At 36.8% G+C, this 17,856-nt stretch overlaps 1 protein-coding gene across 10 annotated transcripts in view; it reads right to left on the reverse strand.

Moving 5' to 3' along the window:
• TANC2 (tetratricopeptide repeat, ankyrin repeat and coiled-coil containing 2) overlaps positions 1-17,856 on the reverse strand; it is a 375,358-nt gene that overhangs the window by 150,736 nt on the left and 206,766 nt on the right. For all 10 annotated transcript variants that reach the window (XM_023553793.2, XM_023553790.2, XM_023553792.2 and 7 more), the window contains one exon: positions 8,156-8,419. In XM_023553793.2, coding sequence (XP_023409561.1) covers positions 8,156-8,419 — 264 coding nt within the window. The remainder of the gene's footprint in view (positions 1-8,155; positions 8,420-17,856) is intronic.

Raw genomic sequence — 17,856 nt, forward strand, 5'->3', positions numbered from 1 at the left:
ATTTAAAAAGAAAATCAACATAAACATTTGCATATGTGCTGACTCCACTCTCCCTGCAAGTAAAAGTGTTTTCAAAGCCACATATCTCTTCCATACTTTTAAAAATCAGGGGTCTTATGGGATCATATAAACAGTTTTATTCCTTGGAGTTCAATCCAGCAACAGCTTTAAGGATTAAATAATCCCTTGACGATTTCCACGTCTTGCCCGAAAATGTGGCCCCATAAAGATGCCAAAGAGCCCAGGCCAAAGAGGGTGACTCTTTTCCCCAAGCGGGGAGAAGTCTGTCACATGGCAAGGACCATTTAAACAATTATTCCTCTAAGTTTTTTTTTGACGTGATGCTAAACTGCATTTTCACACCATTATGCATTATTTGGTCTCTAGAATAAATAAGTGTATTACTCACACTAAGTTTAAAACAGAGCAAGGGAAATTAAAAAGCTGGATTTGAACAAAGGCTTTTATTGCTGGCATTCATCATCTTCCCCCGCCTCGCCCTCCGAGCTGTTCATATGCTTAGAATAATTTCGTAAGCATAAGTATACCGGATTTTTCCTTCTGCTGCAAGCTCATCTCATATTTGAAATCCTCAATTATTCCTGTTCACCAAGGAGATTTGGGTATTTCATCTCCCCCAGTATGGGAAACCACTTCTTTGTACCCATTAGAAGGTAAAGAAAAATATGCTTATCTAGAGAACTAAAACGAGAAGAGAAGAACTTCCTGAGCTAAAAAAAAATTATTTTAAAAAATGATTTAGATATCTAATCATTAAGCTACCAAAAGCTGTGGTCTTATTAAATATTTACACGCATTATATATTTAACAACTCTGTGAAAATGCTTTTATTTTTCTATATTCTGCAATCATTTTTAACCTACAATCTATTAAATTTTGAATATAGCTGAGTCATTTGGTTTATAGTTTACTTTCCTGCTTCTTTGTGAACGCACTGAAACCGTGGTTTCCAAATACAGAAAATAACTCAATACAAACTATTCCCTGACCTATGACTTGCCCTGTAGGAAACAGCAGGTCTGTTTGTATTACATTCAACACTATAAGAAATATTCCCTGATGAAGTAGTTTGCTCAATACTGTCAATAGAGACTACTCTGACAGCACAAAATCCTATTCTCCAGGACAGATTTATCTAATCTACGAAGGTACATTTACCTTTTACCTATGCTCTGAAGAAGGACGATCAGCCAGAAAGGCCAAAATTATGGGATAACCACTGTGGCAGGTAAAAAACCATCACAATTAAGGTCTATCAGCGTAACAATTTAGGCTAATATCACTTCTCTTATTTATTTCTTAACATGGAGGAGGGTGAAGAGAAGGAAGAGGGAGAAAGTCTTTCAGTGTGTACATGCAGTATTTTCTAATACTTAAACTCCAGTGACATAGAGAATCATGGTTTCATAATACTTCATATAAACAGCATACTTTCTGTTAAAAAGGCAATGAAAAAAAAATGACAACAAGAGCATGGGCCATAAAAGAAAAATTTGATAAACTGGACCTCACAAAAATTTAAAATGTTTCCGCTTCAAAATATACCATTAAGAAAATGAAAAGATAATCAACAGCTCGGGTGAAAATATTTACAAACACATATCTGAAAACTATCCAAAATATATAACAAATTCTTACAACTCAATAATAAGAAGCCAAACAATCCAATTAAAAAATGGACAGAAGATCTGAAGAGACAATTTACAAAAGACGAAGACATACGAATGGCTAATAAACACACACAAAAAAGTTCAACAACATTAGTCACTGTTGTTAGGTGCCTGCCTTCAAGTTGGTTCTGACTCATAGCAATACTATGCACAACAGAATGAAACACTGCCTGCTCCTGTACCATCATTAGTCATTAACCAAACCAAACCCAGTGCTGTCGAGTCAATTCCGACTCATAGCGACCCTATAGGACAGAGTAGAACTGCCCCCGTAGAGTTCCCAAGGAGGGCCCGGCAGATTAGAGCTGCCGACCTTTTGGTTAGCAGCTGTAGCACTTAACCACTACACCACCAGGGTTTCCTCATTAGTCATTAGGGGAATGTAAATCGAAACCACACCCTCTAGAATAACTATAACAAAAAGGACAGACAATAACAAATGGTGCAGAGGATGTAGAGAAATCAGAACCCTCATACACTGCTGGCTGGAATGTAAAATGGTGCAGTCACATTGGAAAACAATTTGGTAGGTTCCTGAAAAGTTAAACATAAATTTACCATATGACCCAGCAATTCTACTCCTAGGTATCTATCCAAGAGAAATGAAAACATGTCTTCCCAAAGTCTTGCACATGAATGTTCATAGTAGTATTATTCACAATAGCCAAAAATTGGAAACAACCTAGATGTCCATCAACGGATGAATGGACAGACAAAATGTGGTATATCCACACAATGGAATACTACTTGGCAATAAAAAGGAATGAACTACTGAAACATGCAATGTCATGAATCTTCTAAACAGTATGCTAAATGAAAGAGGCTACACACACACACACAAAAAAAAAAACACACACACACAAGAGACCACATATTGTATGATTTCATTTATATAAAATGTCTAGAAAAGGCAAATCTATAGAGACAGAAAGTAGATTGGTGGTTGCCTGGGGTGAGGGCTGAGAATGGGACTAATATTAAATGGACCTGAGTGATCTTATTGGAGTGACGAAAATGTTTTAAAACTAATTTTTGGTGATAGTTGCACACCACTAATCAACTTTGGTCTTTATGCAACTGTCTGTTCTAGATATTTCACATAAGTGGGATCATATAATATTTGTTCTTTTGTGTCTGGCTTCTTTCACTCAGCACAATTATTTTGAGATTCATACATGTTGTATAGTTTTTTTCTTTAAACCACTGTATAGATATACTATTGCTATTAGGTGCCAATGAGTCAGTTCTGACTCATAGCTACCTTATGTATAACAGAACGTAAAAACTGCCTAATCCTGCACCATTCTCACAATTGTTGCTATAATTGCAAAGCCTGTTCTTGGGGCCACTGTGTCAATCCATCTTGTCCAGGGTCTTCCTCTTTTTCCCTAACCCTCTACCTTAATAAGCATGATGTCCTTCTCTAGGGACTGGTCCTTCCTGATAACATGTCCTAAGTACATGAAACGAAGTCTCGCAATCCTTGCTTCCAAGGAGTACTCTGGCTGCATTTCTTCCAAGACAAACTTGTTTGTTCGTCTGGCAGTCCATGGTATATTTGATATTCTTCGCCAATACCATAACTCAAATGCACCAATTCTTCTTCGGTCTTCCTTACTCATTGTTCAGCTTTCTCATGCACGTGAGGTGACTGCAAACACCATGACTTGGGTCAAGCGCACCTTAGCCCTCAAAGTGACATATTTGCTTTTTAATACTTTGAAGAGGTCTTTTGCAGCAGATTTGTCCAGTGCAATACATCATTTGATTTCTGGACTATTACTTCCGTGGGTGTTGATCATGGATCCAGGTAAAATGAAATCCCTGACAACTTCACTCTTTTCTCCATTTATCATGATGCTGTTTATTGGTCCTGTTGTGAGGATTTTTGTTTTCTTTATGTGGATGTGTAACCCGTACTGAAGGTTACAGTCTTCGATCTTTATCAGTAAGTGCTTCAAGTCTCTCTACTTTTAGCAAGCAAGGTTGTGTCATCTGCAAATCACAGGATGCTAATAATACGTCTTCCACCAAGCCTGATGCCACATTCTTCTTCATATAGTCCTGCTTCTTGGATTATTTGCTCAGCATACAGAGTGATGAAAAAGTATGGTGAAAGGATACAACCCTGATGCGCACCTTTCCTGATCTTAAACCATGCAGTATTCCCTTGTTCTGTTCAAACGACTGCCTCTTAGCCTATGTACAGGTTCCGCATAAGCACAACTAAGTTGTTCTGGAATTCTCATTCTTTGCAATGTTATCCATAATTTGTTACGATCCGCACAGTCTAATGCCTTTGCATAGTCAATAAAAAACAGGTAAACATCTTTCTGGTATTCTCTACTTTTAGCCTAGATCCATCTGACATCAGCAACGCTATTCCTCATTCCACGTCCTCTTCTGAATTTGGCTTGACTTTCTGGCAGTTCCCCACTGATGTACTGCCGAAATATTTTTTTAATTATCCTCAGCAAAATTTTACTTGCGTGTGATATTAGTGATATTGTTCGATAATTTCCACATTCTGTTGGATCACTTTTCTTTGGAATGGACACAAATATGGATCTCTTCCAGTTGGTTGGCCAGGCAGCTGTCTTCCAAATGCCTTGGCATAGATGAGTGAGCACTTCCAGTGCTGCATGCATTTGTTGAAACATCTCAACTGGTATTCTGTCAATTCCTGGAGCTTTGCTTTTCACCAATGCCTTCAGTGTAGCTGGGACTTCTTCCATCAATACCATTGGTTCTTGATCATATGCTACCTCCTGAAATGGCTGAATGTTGACCAATTCTTTTTGGCACAGTGATTCTGTGTATTTTTTCCATCCTCTTTTGACGCTTCCTGTGTCGTTGAGTATTTTCCCTGTAGAACCCTTCAATACTGCCACTTGAGGTTTGAATTTTTTCTTCAGTTTCTTTCAGCTTGAGAAATGCCAAGCGTGTTCTCCTCTTTTGATTTTCTATCTCCAGGTCTTTGCACATTTCATTATAATACTTTACTTTGTCTTCTTGAGTCGCCCTTTGAAATCTTCTGTTCAGCTCCTTTACTTCATCATTTCTTCCATTTGCTTTAGCTACTCTACCTTCAAGAGCAAGTTTCAGAGTCTCTTCTGACATGCACTTTGGTCTCTTCTTTCTTTCCTGTCTTTTTAACGACCCTTGCTTTCTTCATGCATGATGTCCTAGCTGGTATCCCATAACTTCTCTTGTCTTTGGTCATTCATGTTCAACGCGCCAAATCTATTCTTGAGATGGCCTCTAAATTCAGGTAGGATATACTCAAGATCGTATTTTGGTTCTCAGGGACTTGTTTTAATTTTCTTCAGCTTCGACTTATAATTTTCATATGAGCAAAGGGTCTGTTCCACAGTTAGCCCCTAGCCTTGCTCTGACTGATGTTGAGCTTTTCCATTGTCTCTTTCCAGAAATGTAGTCGATTTGATTCCTGTGTTTTCCATCTGATGAGGTCGTGTATAGCTGCCATTTATGTTGTTGAAAAAAGGTATTCAAAACAATTAAGTCACTGGTCTTGCAAAATTCTATCATGTGATCCCTGGCATTGTTTTCATCACCAAGACCATGTTTTCCAACTACAGATTGTTCTTATTTCCAGCTGTCACATTCCAATCACCATTAATTATCAATGCATCTTGATTACATGTTCGATCTACTTCAGACTGCAGAAGTTGGTAAAAATGTTCAATTTCCTCATCTTTGGCATTAGTGGCTGGTGTGTAAATTTGAATAATAGTCGTATTAACTGCTCTTTCTTGTAGATCTTCCTTGTAGGTACACGGATATTATCCTATCACTGACAGTGCTGTACTTCAGAAGAGATCTTGAAATGTTCTCTTTGATGATGAATGTGATGCCATTCATCTTCATCTTGTCGTTCCCAGCATAGTCGACCATAGTTTGTCTGATTCAAAATGGTCAATACCAGTCCACTTCAGCTCACTAATGCCTAGGATATTGATCTTTACGCATTCCATTTAATTTTTGATGACTTCCAATTTTCCTAGATTCATACTTCATTCACTGCATGTTCCTATTATTAATGGATGTTTGCAGGTGTTTCTTCTCATTTTGAGTCGTGTCACGTAAGCAAATGAAGGTCCTGAAAGCTTGACTGCATCCATGTCATTAAGATCGACTCTATTCTGAGGTGGCAGTACTTTTCCAGTCCTATTGTAAGTACCTACCAATCTGCGGGGCTCATCTTCAGGCATTATATCAGACAATGCTTTCCTGCTATTCATAAGGTTTTCACTGGCCAGTTTTTTCAGAAGGAGACCTCCAGGTTCTTCTTCCTAGTCTGCCTTCGTCCGGAAGCTCTGTTGAAACCTGACAACCATGGCTGACCTTGCCGGTATTTGAAATATTGGTGGCATAGCTTCCAGCATCACAGCAACACGTAAGCCACGACAGTACAACAAACTACAATTTGTTTATCCATTCACCTGCTGATGAGCATTTGGGATGTAGACAGTTTTGGCTATTACAAATAAATCTGCTATGATCATCTGTGTACATCTTTGTACGGACACGTTTTCGTTTCTCTTATATAAAACATGTTGGTTTTCTGACCTCATATGTCTCATTATTATATATATATACACAATTACTCATTTTATATTACATATTACACATATAATGTAGATATTCTATGTTATATACATATGTGCACATGTGTGTATACCCATGCACACATGAATCATAAGAAATATTAACTTTTGCATAGAGATACTGGGAAGACAGGGAAGAGTGGCTTTTACTATTCCTTTTGTATTTTGTTTACATATGAATTTTTATTTGAATTATATATATAATATATGAATCTTTAATTTCTAGAATATGTCAGCAGGAACTACTGTGCAAGGAGATTATGGTTCTCTTATTGTTTTGCTTTCTTTTTTGTATCCCTCTGCATCTAAAAAAATCTAATAATGCTATTTTTTAAAGGTAATAAAGGGGAAAATCTCTCAAAACACTCATATTGACACTGCCTTCAGTCAAGCAGTTCATTATCTGTAATTCCGCACAATAGCGGAAGCTTGTTACTAACTACTCTCCCTAACCCCAGGCTTTCCTTCTTTAGTCTATCCTGTATGGATGGACACGGTCACTACAGTCATTTTTTTAAACTGCAAATTTGATAACATAGCTCCTACTTAAAGTCTTTTGAATACTCTCTACTACACCAAAAATAAAACCAACACTTATCAGGGTATGTAAGATCCTTTATGTCATCCTTCAACATCATTTTCTACCACTCATCTATGTATTCCAGGTTCTAGTCCTGCAGGCATACTAATAATATCCCAAGTTCTTTAACTTCTTGATGCTTCTTTCATCTTTCATCTGTTAGTTTTCTTGGTAAATTCTTATTCATCCACTAGGATGACTATTGTCAGAAAAATAGAAAATAAGCTTTGTTGAGAATGTGGAGAAACTGGAACCTTCATCCATAGCTGGTGGGACTGTAAAATGGTATAACATTACGGAAAATAGTTTGGCAGTTCTTCAAAAAATTAAATATAAAATCATCGTATGACCCAGCAATTCCACTCCTAGGTATATAACCAAAAGACTTGAAAGGAGAGTCTCAAACACCTATGTATACACCAACGTTCATTGCAGCATTATTCATAATAGCTAAAAGGTACAAACAGCATAAGTGTACATCGAGAGATACATGGATAAACAAAATGTGGTATATACATACAATGGATTTAGCCATAAAGAAAAATGAAGTTCTGATATGTGTTATGACATACATGATCCCTGAGAACATGCTAAGTGAAATAAGCCAGACAAAAGGACAGATATTATATGATACCACTTGTGTAAAATATCTAGAACAGACACATGCATAAAGACCAAAGCTTATTAGTGGTTACGAGGTGTGGGTAAGATGGGGAAACAGGGAGTTATTGTTCAAGTGGTATGGTATGTTAAGGGCAATAGAAAGAATTTGGACTAGATAGTGGTAATGGTTGCACATCCTGGTAAATGTAACTAAGGTCACTATATTGTACACATCAAAGTGCTTAAAATGTCAAATGTTTTGTTATATATATTTTACCTCAGTAAAACAAACCCCCTGCCGCCTCCCCCCCCCCCAAAAAAAAAAAAACAGCTCAAACTAAAATCCTCTGAAAGACTTCTGATGTTAGGAGAAAAAAGACGTCCGGCAATTTGACAATATACTTCATAAACATAGGCTCTGCTTCTGATTTTATGTGTGTTTTTGCATATTTTGGGAACATATCTAAACAGTCACTTGGGGAACATGAGCCTTCCTCAGGTTCAAAAAGAGATACACATATATATTACTCAAACACTAAAGAAATGGTTAATCAAAGAAGATGAATGAAAAAGTTAATACTGTTAGGTAGGATTTACTTTTATTTCAATATATACTCCAGTCAAAAGAAATAGCTATCATTTGAAAATCTTACCTGCTACTGAATTTGGCCGTGGCATAAGATATAGTGGAATAGACTGTACTGATTGGGACAAAACTGTTTCCAAATTCCTGTCTGGGATTTTATTCAGACTATAGGTGGAAGCCATCATGTTTTCATCTACTCGATATAAACAGGAGTCCATGCTTGATTTTTGAGACTGCCAGGGTTTCAGGTTTCCTCCAGATCCTAATTCTTTACTGCTTTCCCCAACATATTTTGTGCGTTCCATGTTCTCAGAATAGCTTGTCAATGTAGCTGAAAAGTAAAAAGAGTAAAATTAAAAAAAAAAAAAGAAAGTAGAGATAAGCCTGTTTCAGTATTCAAAGTCATGATTAGATAATGAGAATATCAGTAATATTATTTCAAAAAGCCACTGATGATCAATTCACCTCCATCATGAAGTTTAAATAATTGAAACAAAAACATAACCATCTCTCACATATACGTACTTCAACAACTCTATTTAAATGAGTTAAATGAATTCATAAATTCAGGCTATATCAGCGGTAAAATTTTAGGATGGAAATTTATTTAGATTCATAACATTATGGGATCATAACGGTAATAAAGGAAAATTCAAAATGGATGTTATCATTTTCTTCTAATTTGTAACATTTTTATAGACTTTAATACATACATTTTTCATAACTATTTTACTTTTTGAAATATCAATACTCATTGAACTCAAAGGACTCAAGAGTTTTTAAGCAGAATGCATAATTAGTGTGGGTCAATGAGGTCAAATATTAACAACTAAATGCTATCTGTCCTGGATTACAACAATATACCCTCCATTTGCCTGTTCAGGACCTCTACTTATTTTTCCAATAGGGTGCAAACATCTTTTTCTTGTCTATTTGTAAAGAATCTACGTATAACGTTTTATTCATGTGTTTGCTCCTCACATATGTGGAAAATATTTTTCCCAGCTGATTTTTTACTTTAGTGATGCATTTTCTTTGCTGAAAAGAAGTTTTGAATGTTTATGTAGTAATTACCAATTTTTTTCCTTCATAGTTCTTGCCTTTTATGTTATGCTTATGAAGTTCTCCATTCTAAAATTATAAAGAAATATACCAGTATTGTCTTCTAATACTTTTTTTATAGTATCATTTTTTACATTTAAATATTTAATTCACCTGGGTTTGTTTTGATGGAAATTATGAGGTTAGATCTAATTTTTTTCTAAGCACTATATGAGTTTAAGACCACTAATTCAACTTTTCTCCACTAATGAAAAATGTCAGTGTTACCATATATTATTTTATGCATTTGATGTTTTTCGACTCTATATTCTGCCCTACTGATAATCATCTTTTTCAAAGGCACAACACAAAAACTTAGTTTCTGATTACTTCCCAAGTTTCTTAGGTGAGAGAGAAGAACATCACTCATATTATTCCTTATTTTGCTAGCAAAGTTTGTAATTAGAAATGGGGAATATACATAATATACACAGCTAGATATTTCACAATTTTATACTGCTGGTATAACTCAGTTCTAGGTTCTGTTGGTAGCTTGACAGTACCCAATTCAGGAAGTACCAGGCAATTTTCCTAAATATCTACATGGTTGGTATTTATAAAAAAAAATTTTTTTTTATTATCACAATTACTTTCATAAATACATCTTTAATAATGTCAAGCAAATATATAATTAGTGTTAACTGGAAATTCTCGGAGGGCCTAATTCTTGGGGTTCCTGCGCTGAGGAGCTCCTTGATCAGGGGAAGATTGATAGCAAAGACCTTTCCCCAGAACTGACAGGGAATGCCTTTTCCTAGAGATGGCACCCTGAATTTGGATTTCTAGCTTACTAGACTGTGCGAGAATAAAACTGTTTGTTAAAGCCATCCACTTGTGGTATTTCTGTTACAGCAGCACTAGATAACTAAGACAGGAGGGAAGAAGGAGCAAAGTTCTTTAAGGGAAGTCAAATAAGTTCAAAAAGGCTAGAACTTGAGGAATAACTTAGGGGTGGATGGGGCCAATAGTGTGCTCGTAAAAGTTTAATACTGGGTCTCTAGGGGGGAAAACAACAAAACAAAATCCTGGTTTGTAGTATTTGCCAATTTCCATAGTATAAATACTCCCACCATGGCTGATTTCAAGCTATCAACGATTTAACAACTGGCTCACAAATGTCCTGAAATTTTATCTATTGGCTTTGGCTGGTACTAGCTGGCTACAGCACACTACTGGGTGGAGAAGAAGCACAGTCCAGATCATACGGGAATTTGTAAGCCATATTAAAAAAATAAAAACCAAACCCATTGCCATCAGGTCGTTCTAATTCATAGCAACTCCACAGGACAGAGCAGAACTGCCCCGTAGGGTTTCCAAGGCTATAATCTTTACAGGAACAGACTGCCATATCTCTCTTCCATGGAGAAAATCAGGTTCAAACCACCATCTTTCGATTAACAGCTGAGTGCTTTAACCTGCACCACTAGGGCTCTTTATCCTAGGAGCAATTAAGGGATACGATTAATGGGTTCTGAGGGAAATAAATATGCATTCTTAAAAGACTACTTTGGTTCTAGTGAGAACAAATTACAGCAAGGTGTTTTTAACCTTTTTCAAAATAATACCATAGCCCACCACCCCCATCTTTGGCAATCTGGCGATGCCTAAGAAGATCCTTTCTAAAATAATATTTTTAAATGAAATAAAATACATAAGACTACAGCAGAAACCAATTATGCTGAAATACAATAATCAAAATATTAAAAATAAATTTGACATAGTAATTTGTGAGTTTCCGTATCCATATATTAAACTACAAGATCCAGTGGCAGTCTAATTACTGTAATTTCAAGGTGGAGATGAGTATAAACGATGTTTTGTGGTATCTGCAAAAAATATAAATGTAACATGAAGATATCTGAGATTTCTTTGGCGACAAAGTCACAGGTACTAATTCTTTGTTAGTTACATTCAAAATAGAAATTCTCAATTCTTAGATACAACACAAAAAGAAAAAGTAACAAAAGACGAGAGGTAAGAGGGACTTTATCAAAATTAAAAACTTTTCATCAAAGGACAATCAACAAAGTGAAGAGATAACCTACAGATAGGAAAAAAATTGGGGGAACTATATATTTGATAAAGGTTTAATATCCAGAATATATAAAGAACTCCTACAACTTAACCACAGAAAGACCCAAATAAAAAATGAATAAATGTTTTAAAAATATTTTCATCATATCTGTTATTTCCTCTTTCATTTTTTAAATAACTTTTGAAGAGAAAACATTCTTAAGTTTCACAAAATCAAATTCAATTATTTTTTCTTGTAGGGTTCATGATTTTTGTGTTGCATTAAAAAAAAAAATCTTTGCCTAATCCAAGGTTAGACTTACATTAAGTCTATAATTTCTTCTAGAAGTTTTATAGCATTAGCTCTTAGGTTCAGGTCTACGATCAAAGTTGAATTAATTTTTTTTATGTAGGATGTGGTAAGAACAGAGGTGTTTTTATGTGGATATGCAAATATTCTAGCAACGTTTGTTGAAAAGAATATTCTTTTCTCATTGAAATCTTTGTTAAAATCAGTTGACCATATATATGTGGGTCTATTTTTGAACTATCTACTCTGTTCCATGATTTCATTCTACTTGGATCAACAATCAATGTTCATGGAAGCAGCAGTCAAGAAATCAACATACTGCATTGGTCAAATGTGCTGCGAACATTCTCTTTAAAGTTTTAAAAAGCAAAGATGTCACTTTGATAACTAAGGTTTGACTGACCCAAGCCACAGGCTTTTCAATCGCGTCATCAATATGCATGTAAAAACTGGACAATGAAAAAGAAGACAGAAGAAGAACTGATATATTTGAATTGTGGTGTTGGCAAAGAATATTGAATATACCAAAGACTGCTAAAAGAATGAACAAAGCAATTACAAGCAGAATGGCAAGAAACAAACATACATTCATTTTCCACTAGACCTAATTATCTCTGTTTTCTCTAGACCTAGCCATTCCCAAGTGGAACCAAGAAGAGTGGGAAAACATTGAATCTCAAGCAGCTCTTTTCTTCCCTGAGATTGTTTTCTGTTTTTCTTCCTTGACATAGAAAAAAATTCCTACTTTAGAACAGTTGCTAGCAGGGCATATTTGTTAATATTGCCATACAGGCTAGGAAGAGATAATATGAAGAAGAATCACAGGCTTATTGTGGATAAAAGTGACCCCATATTTTTAAAAGTTTGATTAAGGTATAATTTACATACTATAACATGTACCAACTGTACATGTACAAATCAATTATTTTTCGTAAGTTTATAGATCTGTGCAATCATCACTACAATTCTGTTTCAGAACATTTCTGTAATCTCAAAAAGTTCCTTTGCGGCTGTTTGTAGTTAATCTCTGCTCTCACCTTCCAGTCCTAGGCAACTACTGATTTGTCTTCTGTCTCTACAAATTTCCTTCGCCTGCAATTCCATACAAATGAAATCATACAGTATATAGTCTTTTGTTCCAGGTGTCTTTTACTTAGCATAATGTTTTTGAGGTTAATTCATGTAGCATTTGTTAATAGTTTATTCCTGAATAGCAGTATCCCACTGTATGGATATATCACATTTTATATATCTACTTACCAGTTGATGTATTTTTGGATTATTTCCAGCTTTTGGCTATTATGAATAATTCTGCTTTCTGTGGACATATGTTTTTACTTCTCTTGGGTAAATTCCTAGACGTGGAATTGCTAGGTCATATGGTAACAAAACGTAGTACATACATACAATGAAATACTACCCTCAGCCAGTAGGAGAAATGGAGTCTTGACACATGCTATAGTATGGACAGAGCTTCAGCATTATGCTGAATAAAATTAGCAAATCACAAAAGGACAAATACCGTATGACCTCACTTATATAAAAAGGCAAGAAAAGGCAAATGTATGGAGAAAAGGAGCCCTAGTGGCATAGTGGTTAAGAGCTTGGCTGCTAACCAAAAGGTAACAGTTAGAATCCACCAGCCACTCCTTGGAAACCCTAAGGAGCAGTTCTACTCTGTCTTATATGGTTGCTGTGAGTTGAAATCCAGTCGATGGCAACAGGGCTTTTTTTTTTTTTTAATGGTAACTCTATGTTTAAAGTTCTGAAGAGCTGCCAGACAGTTTTCCAAAGTGACTGTACCATTTTACATTCTCACCAGTAACTAATGTGTGAGGGTTCTAGTTTTTCCACATCTTTCCAAACACTTGGTACTATCTTTTAAAAAAAATTTTTTTTTATTAAAGTCAGTCTAGTGGGTGTGCAGTAGTATCTCATTGTGGTTTTAATTTGCATTTCCCTAACGACTAAAGATTTGCAGCATCTTTTCATGTGCGTATTAGACATATATTTTAGTAAAATTTCTATTCAAATCTTATACACTTTTTAAACTTAGATTGTTTATTATTCTTGTAAATATTTTATCCCCGACTGTGGTTTGTTGTTTTACTTTCTTATGGGTCTTTTGATGTACAAATAAAGTTTCTAATTTTGACAAAGTACAATTTATTTTCTTTTATAAGTTTCACTTTTAGTGTCGTATCTAAGAACTCCTTGCCTCATCCAAGGTCATGAAGATTTTTCTCTTATGTTTTCTTCTACGGGTTTTAGTTTTAGCTCCTATTTTTAGGTCTATGGAGTCCTTGGGTGATGTAAATGGTTAAGCACTTGGCTAATAACTGAAAGGTTGGCAGTTCAAATCTACGCAGAGGTGCCTTGGAAGAAAAGCCTGGTGATCTACTTCTGAAAGATCACAGCCACTGAAAACCCTATGAAACGCAGTTCTACTTTGTAACACATGAGGTCGCCGTGAGTTGGAATAGATTTGATAGCAACTGGTTTTGTTTTGATGTCTACGACCTATTTTGAGTTCATTTTTGTGTATGGTGTAAGGTAAATGTCTCTACAATATTTTAAAACCAATGGTAATAATTTTTATCTTGATTCATTCATTATTCTACTTTTTTTGATAAAGACTAAATTTTTAATGTTGGATAACATTTTAGGTTATCTGTCCCAAGACAGAATTACTCTAGATGCAATATACTGAAATAATCAGGAACACGGGCTTTGAGTCATACAGACCTGAACTGGAACCTCAGTTTTGCTTCCTATGATCTATGTGACCTGGGACCAATTATTTTTGAGCCTCAGTTTTCCAAATCTAAGAAAGACTATTCGAGTATTATATAACATAGCTATTTTACAGCTAGACTGGGCCAGCTCTATGCTTATCTCCAGGGGTGCCTGGAAGTCTGGTATTGACACTTGGCTAAGATAAGGGCAACTGAGATAACTAATGATTTATAATTTGCTGTTTAAAGTCTGAAACTCCTCTGATGGCACCCAGGACAAGTTTGTTTATTAATAATTTATACCTGGTGGCTTGGCTAAGCAACAAGAGAGGTACAAAAGTCTCTGCTGGAAACTTCTGGGACACTCCTCTGAAACTGAGATTCCTTGTAAAAATCTTGGTGGTTCATACTCTGGAGACAAAGCACACCTTCAGTGATTAAAAAAGGACCCTGAAGCTGTGCCTGGAAGTATCTAACATCCTCTGTGCTTGCTTGCATTCTCTTTCTTCTGCTGTATTATATCTTACGCCTTAAAGCCTATCTGAAAGTATACTCTGTGAAGTTTTGTGTGTCTTTCAATTATCTGATTCTGTGAAATCCTTACAACAATCTTACAAGATTACTATAGGATTAAATGATGGTACCTGGCCTGGTGGCGTAACAGTTAAGTGCTACGGCTGCTAACCAAAGGGTCAGCAGTTCAAAACTGCCAGGCACTCCTTGGAAACTCTATGGGGGCAGTTTTACTCTGTCCTGTAGGGTTGCTATGAGTCTGAATCAACTCGACGGTACTGGGTTTGGTTTTTGGGTTTTGGTACCTGGCCCACAGTTTGTACTAAATAAATGGTTGTTGTTATTACTATATTAGTTAGGTCAACTATTCAGGAGAAATGCAGTTTGGTCTCCTTGATCATTTTAATAGGTAAAGTATCTAGCCTTTGCAGACAAACATGCCATGCAATATAAAAATACCTCCTATGGCTACCAGCAAGCTGAAACTGAAGAATGATTTTATCAGAGCAAGTCCATGAGAGCCAAAATATGACATTGAGTATATCACACCTGAATTTAGAGACCATCTGAAGAATAGATTTGATGAACCGAACACTAGTGACCGACGACCAGACAAGTTGTGGAACGACATCAAGGACATCATACATGAAGAAAACGAGAGGTCATCGAAAAGACAGGAAAGAAAGAAAATACCAAGATGGATGCCAGACGAGACTCTAAAACTTGCTCCCGAATGTCGAGCAGCTAAAGCAAAGGGAAGAATTGATGAAGTAAAAGAACTGAACAGAATATTTCAAAGGGCATCTTGAGAAGACAAAGTAAAGTATTATAATGACATGTGCAAAGAGCTGGAGATGGAAAACCAAAAGGGAAGAACACGCTCGGTGTTTCTCAAGCTGAAAGAACTGAAGAAAAAATTAAAGGCTCGAGTGCAATAGTGAAGGAGTCTATGGCGAAAATATTAAACGACGGAGGAAGCATCGAAAGTCATTATACCAAAAAGAATTAGTCGATGGTCAATCATTTCAAGGGGTGGCATATGATCAGGAACTGATGGTACTGAAGGAAGAAGTCCAAGCTGCTCTGAAGGCATTGACGAAAAACAAGGCTCCAGGAATTGACGGAGTATCAGTTGAGATGTTTCAACAAACAGATGCAGCGCTGGAGGTGCTCACTCATCTATGCCAAGAAATATGGAAGACAGCTTCCTGGCCAACGGACTGGAAGAGATACATATTTATGCCTATTCCAAAGAAAGGTGATCCAACCGAATGTGGCAATTATAGAACAATATCATTAATATCACACGCAAGCAAAATTTTGCTGAAGATCATTCAAAAACGGCTGCAGCAGTATATCGACAGGGAACTGCCAGAAATTCAGGCCAGTTTCAGAAGAGGACATGGAACCAGGGATATCATTGCTGATGTCAGATGGATCCTGGCTGAAAGCAGAGAATACCAGAAGGATGTTTACCTGTGTTTTATTGACTATGCAAAGGCATTCGACTGTGTGGATCATAACAAATTATGGATAGCATTGCAAAGAATGGGAATTCCAGAACACAAGTGCTCATGAGGAACCTCTACATAGATCAAGAGGCAGTTGCTCGGACAGAACAAGGGGATACTGATTGGTTTAAAGTCAGGAAAGGTGTGTGTCAGGGTTGTATTCTTTCACCATACCTATTCAATCTGCATGCTGAGCAAATAATATGAGAAGCTGGACTATATGAAGAACGATGGGGCATCAGGATTGGAGGAAGACTCATTAACAACCTGTGTTATGCAGATGACACAACATTGCTTGCTGAAAGGGAAGAGGACTTGAAGCACTTACTAATGAAGATCAGAGGCCACAGCCTTCAGTATGGATTGCACCTCAACATAAAGAAAACAAAAATCCTCACAACTGGACCAATGAGCAACATCGTGATAAACAGAGAAAAGACTGAAGTTGTCAAGGATTTCGTTTTACTTGGATCCACAATCAACAGCTATGGAAGCAGCAGTCAGGAAATCAGAAGACTCATTGCATTGGGTATATCTGCTGCAAAGGACCTCTTTAAAGTGTTGAAGAGCAAAGATGTCACCTTGAAGACTAAGGTGCGCCTGACCCAAGCCATGGTATTTTCAATCGCATCATATGCATGTGAAAGCTGGACAATGAATAAGGAAAGGAAGACAGAAGAACTGACGCCTTTGAATTGTGGTGTTGGCGAGGAATATTGAATATACCATGGACTGCCAGAAGAATGAATAAATCTGTCTTAGAAGAAGTACAACCAGAATGCTCCTTAGAAGCAAGGATGGCCAGACTGCGTCTTACACAGTTTGGACATGTTGTCAGGAGGGATCAGTCCCTGGAGAAGGACAACATGCTTGGCAGAGTACAGGGTCAGCAGGAGAGGAAGACCCGCGACGAGGTGGACTGACACAGTGGCTGCAACAATGGGCTCAAGCATAACAAGGATTGTGAGGATGGCTCAGGACCCGGCAGTGTTTCGTTCTTCTGTGCGTAGGGTCACTATGAGTCGGAACTGACTCGATGGCACCTAACAATGACAACATGGCTAACAGAAATATACTTGTCATTGTTAGGTGCCATTGAATCCGACTCATAAGAACCCTACGTACAACAGGACGAAACACTGCCCGGTCCTGCGCCATCCTCACAATCATTGTTATGCTTGAGTCCATTGTTGCAGCCACTGTGTCAACCCATCTCGTTGATGGTCTTCTTCTTTTTTGCTAACCCTCTACTTTACCAAGCATGATGTCCTTCTCCTGGGACTGGTCCCTCCTGATAACGTGTCCAAAGTATGTGAGACGTAGTCTCACCATCCTTGTTTTTAAGGAGCATTCTGGCTGTACTTCTAAGACAGATCCATTCGTTCTTTTGGCAGTCCATGGTATATTCAATATTCTTCACCAACACAATTCAAAGGTGTCAATTTTTCCTTGGTCTTCCTTATTCACTGTTCAGCTTTCACATGCATATAAGGCAACTGAAAACACCACGACTTGGGTCAGGTGCACCTTAGTCCTTAAAGTGTCATCTTTGCTTTTCAACACTTTTAAAGAGATCTTTTGCAGC

This window comes from Loxodonta africana, chromosome 18 (genome assembly GCF_030014295.1).
Source record: "Loxodonta africana isolate mLoxAfr1 chromosome 18, mLoxAfr1.hap2, whole genome shotgun sequence".
Lineage (NCBI taxonomy): Eukaryota > Metazoa > Chordata > Mammalia > Proboscidea > Elephantidae > Loxodonta > Loxodonta africana.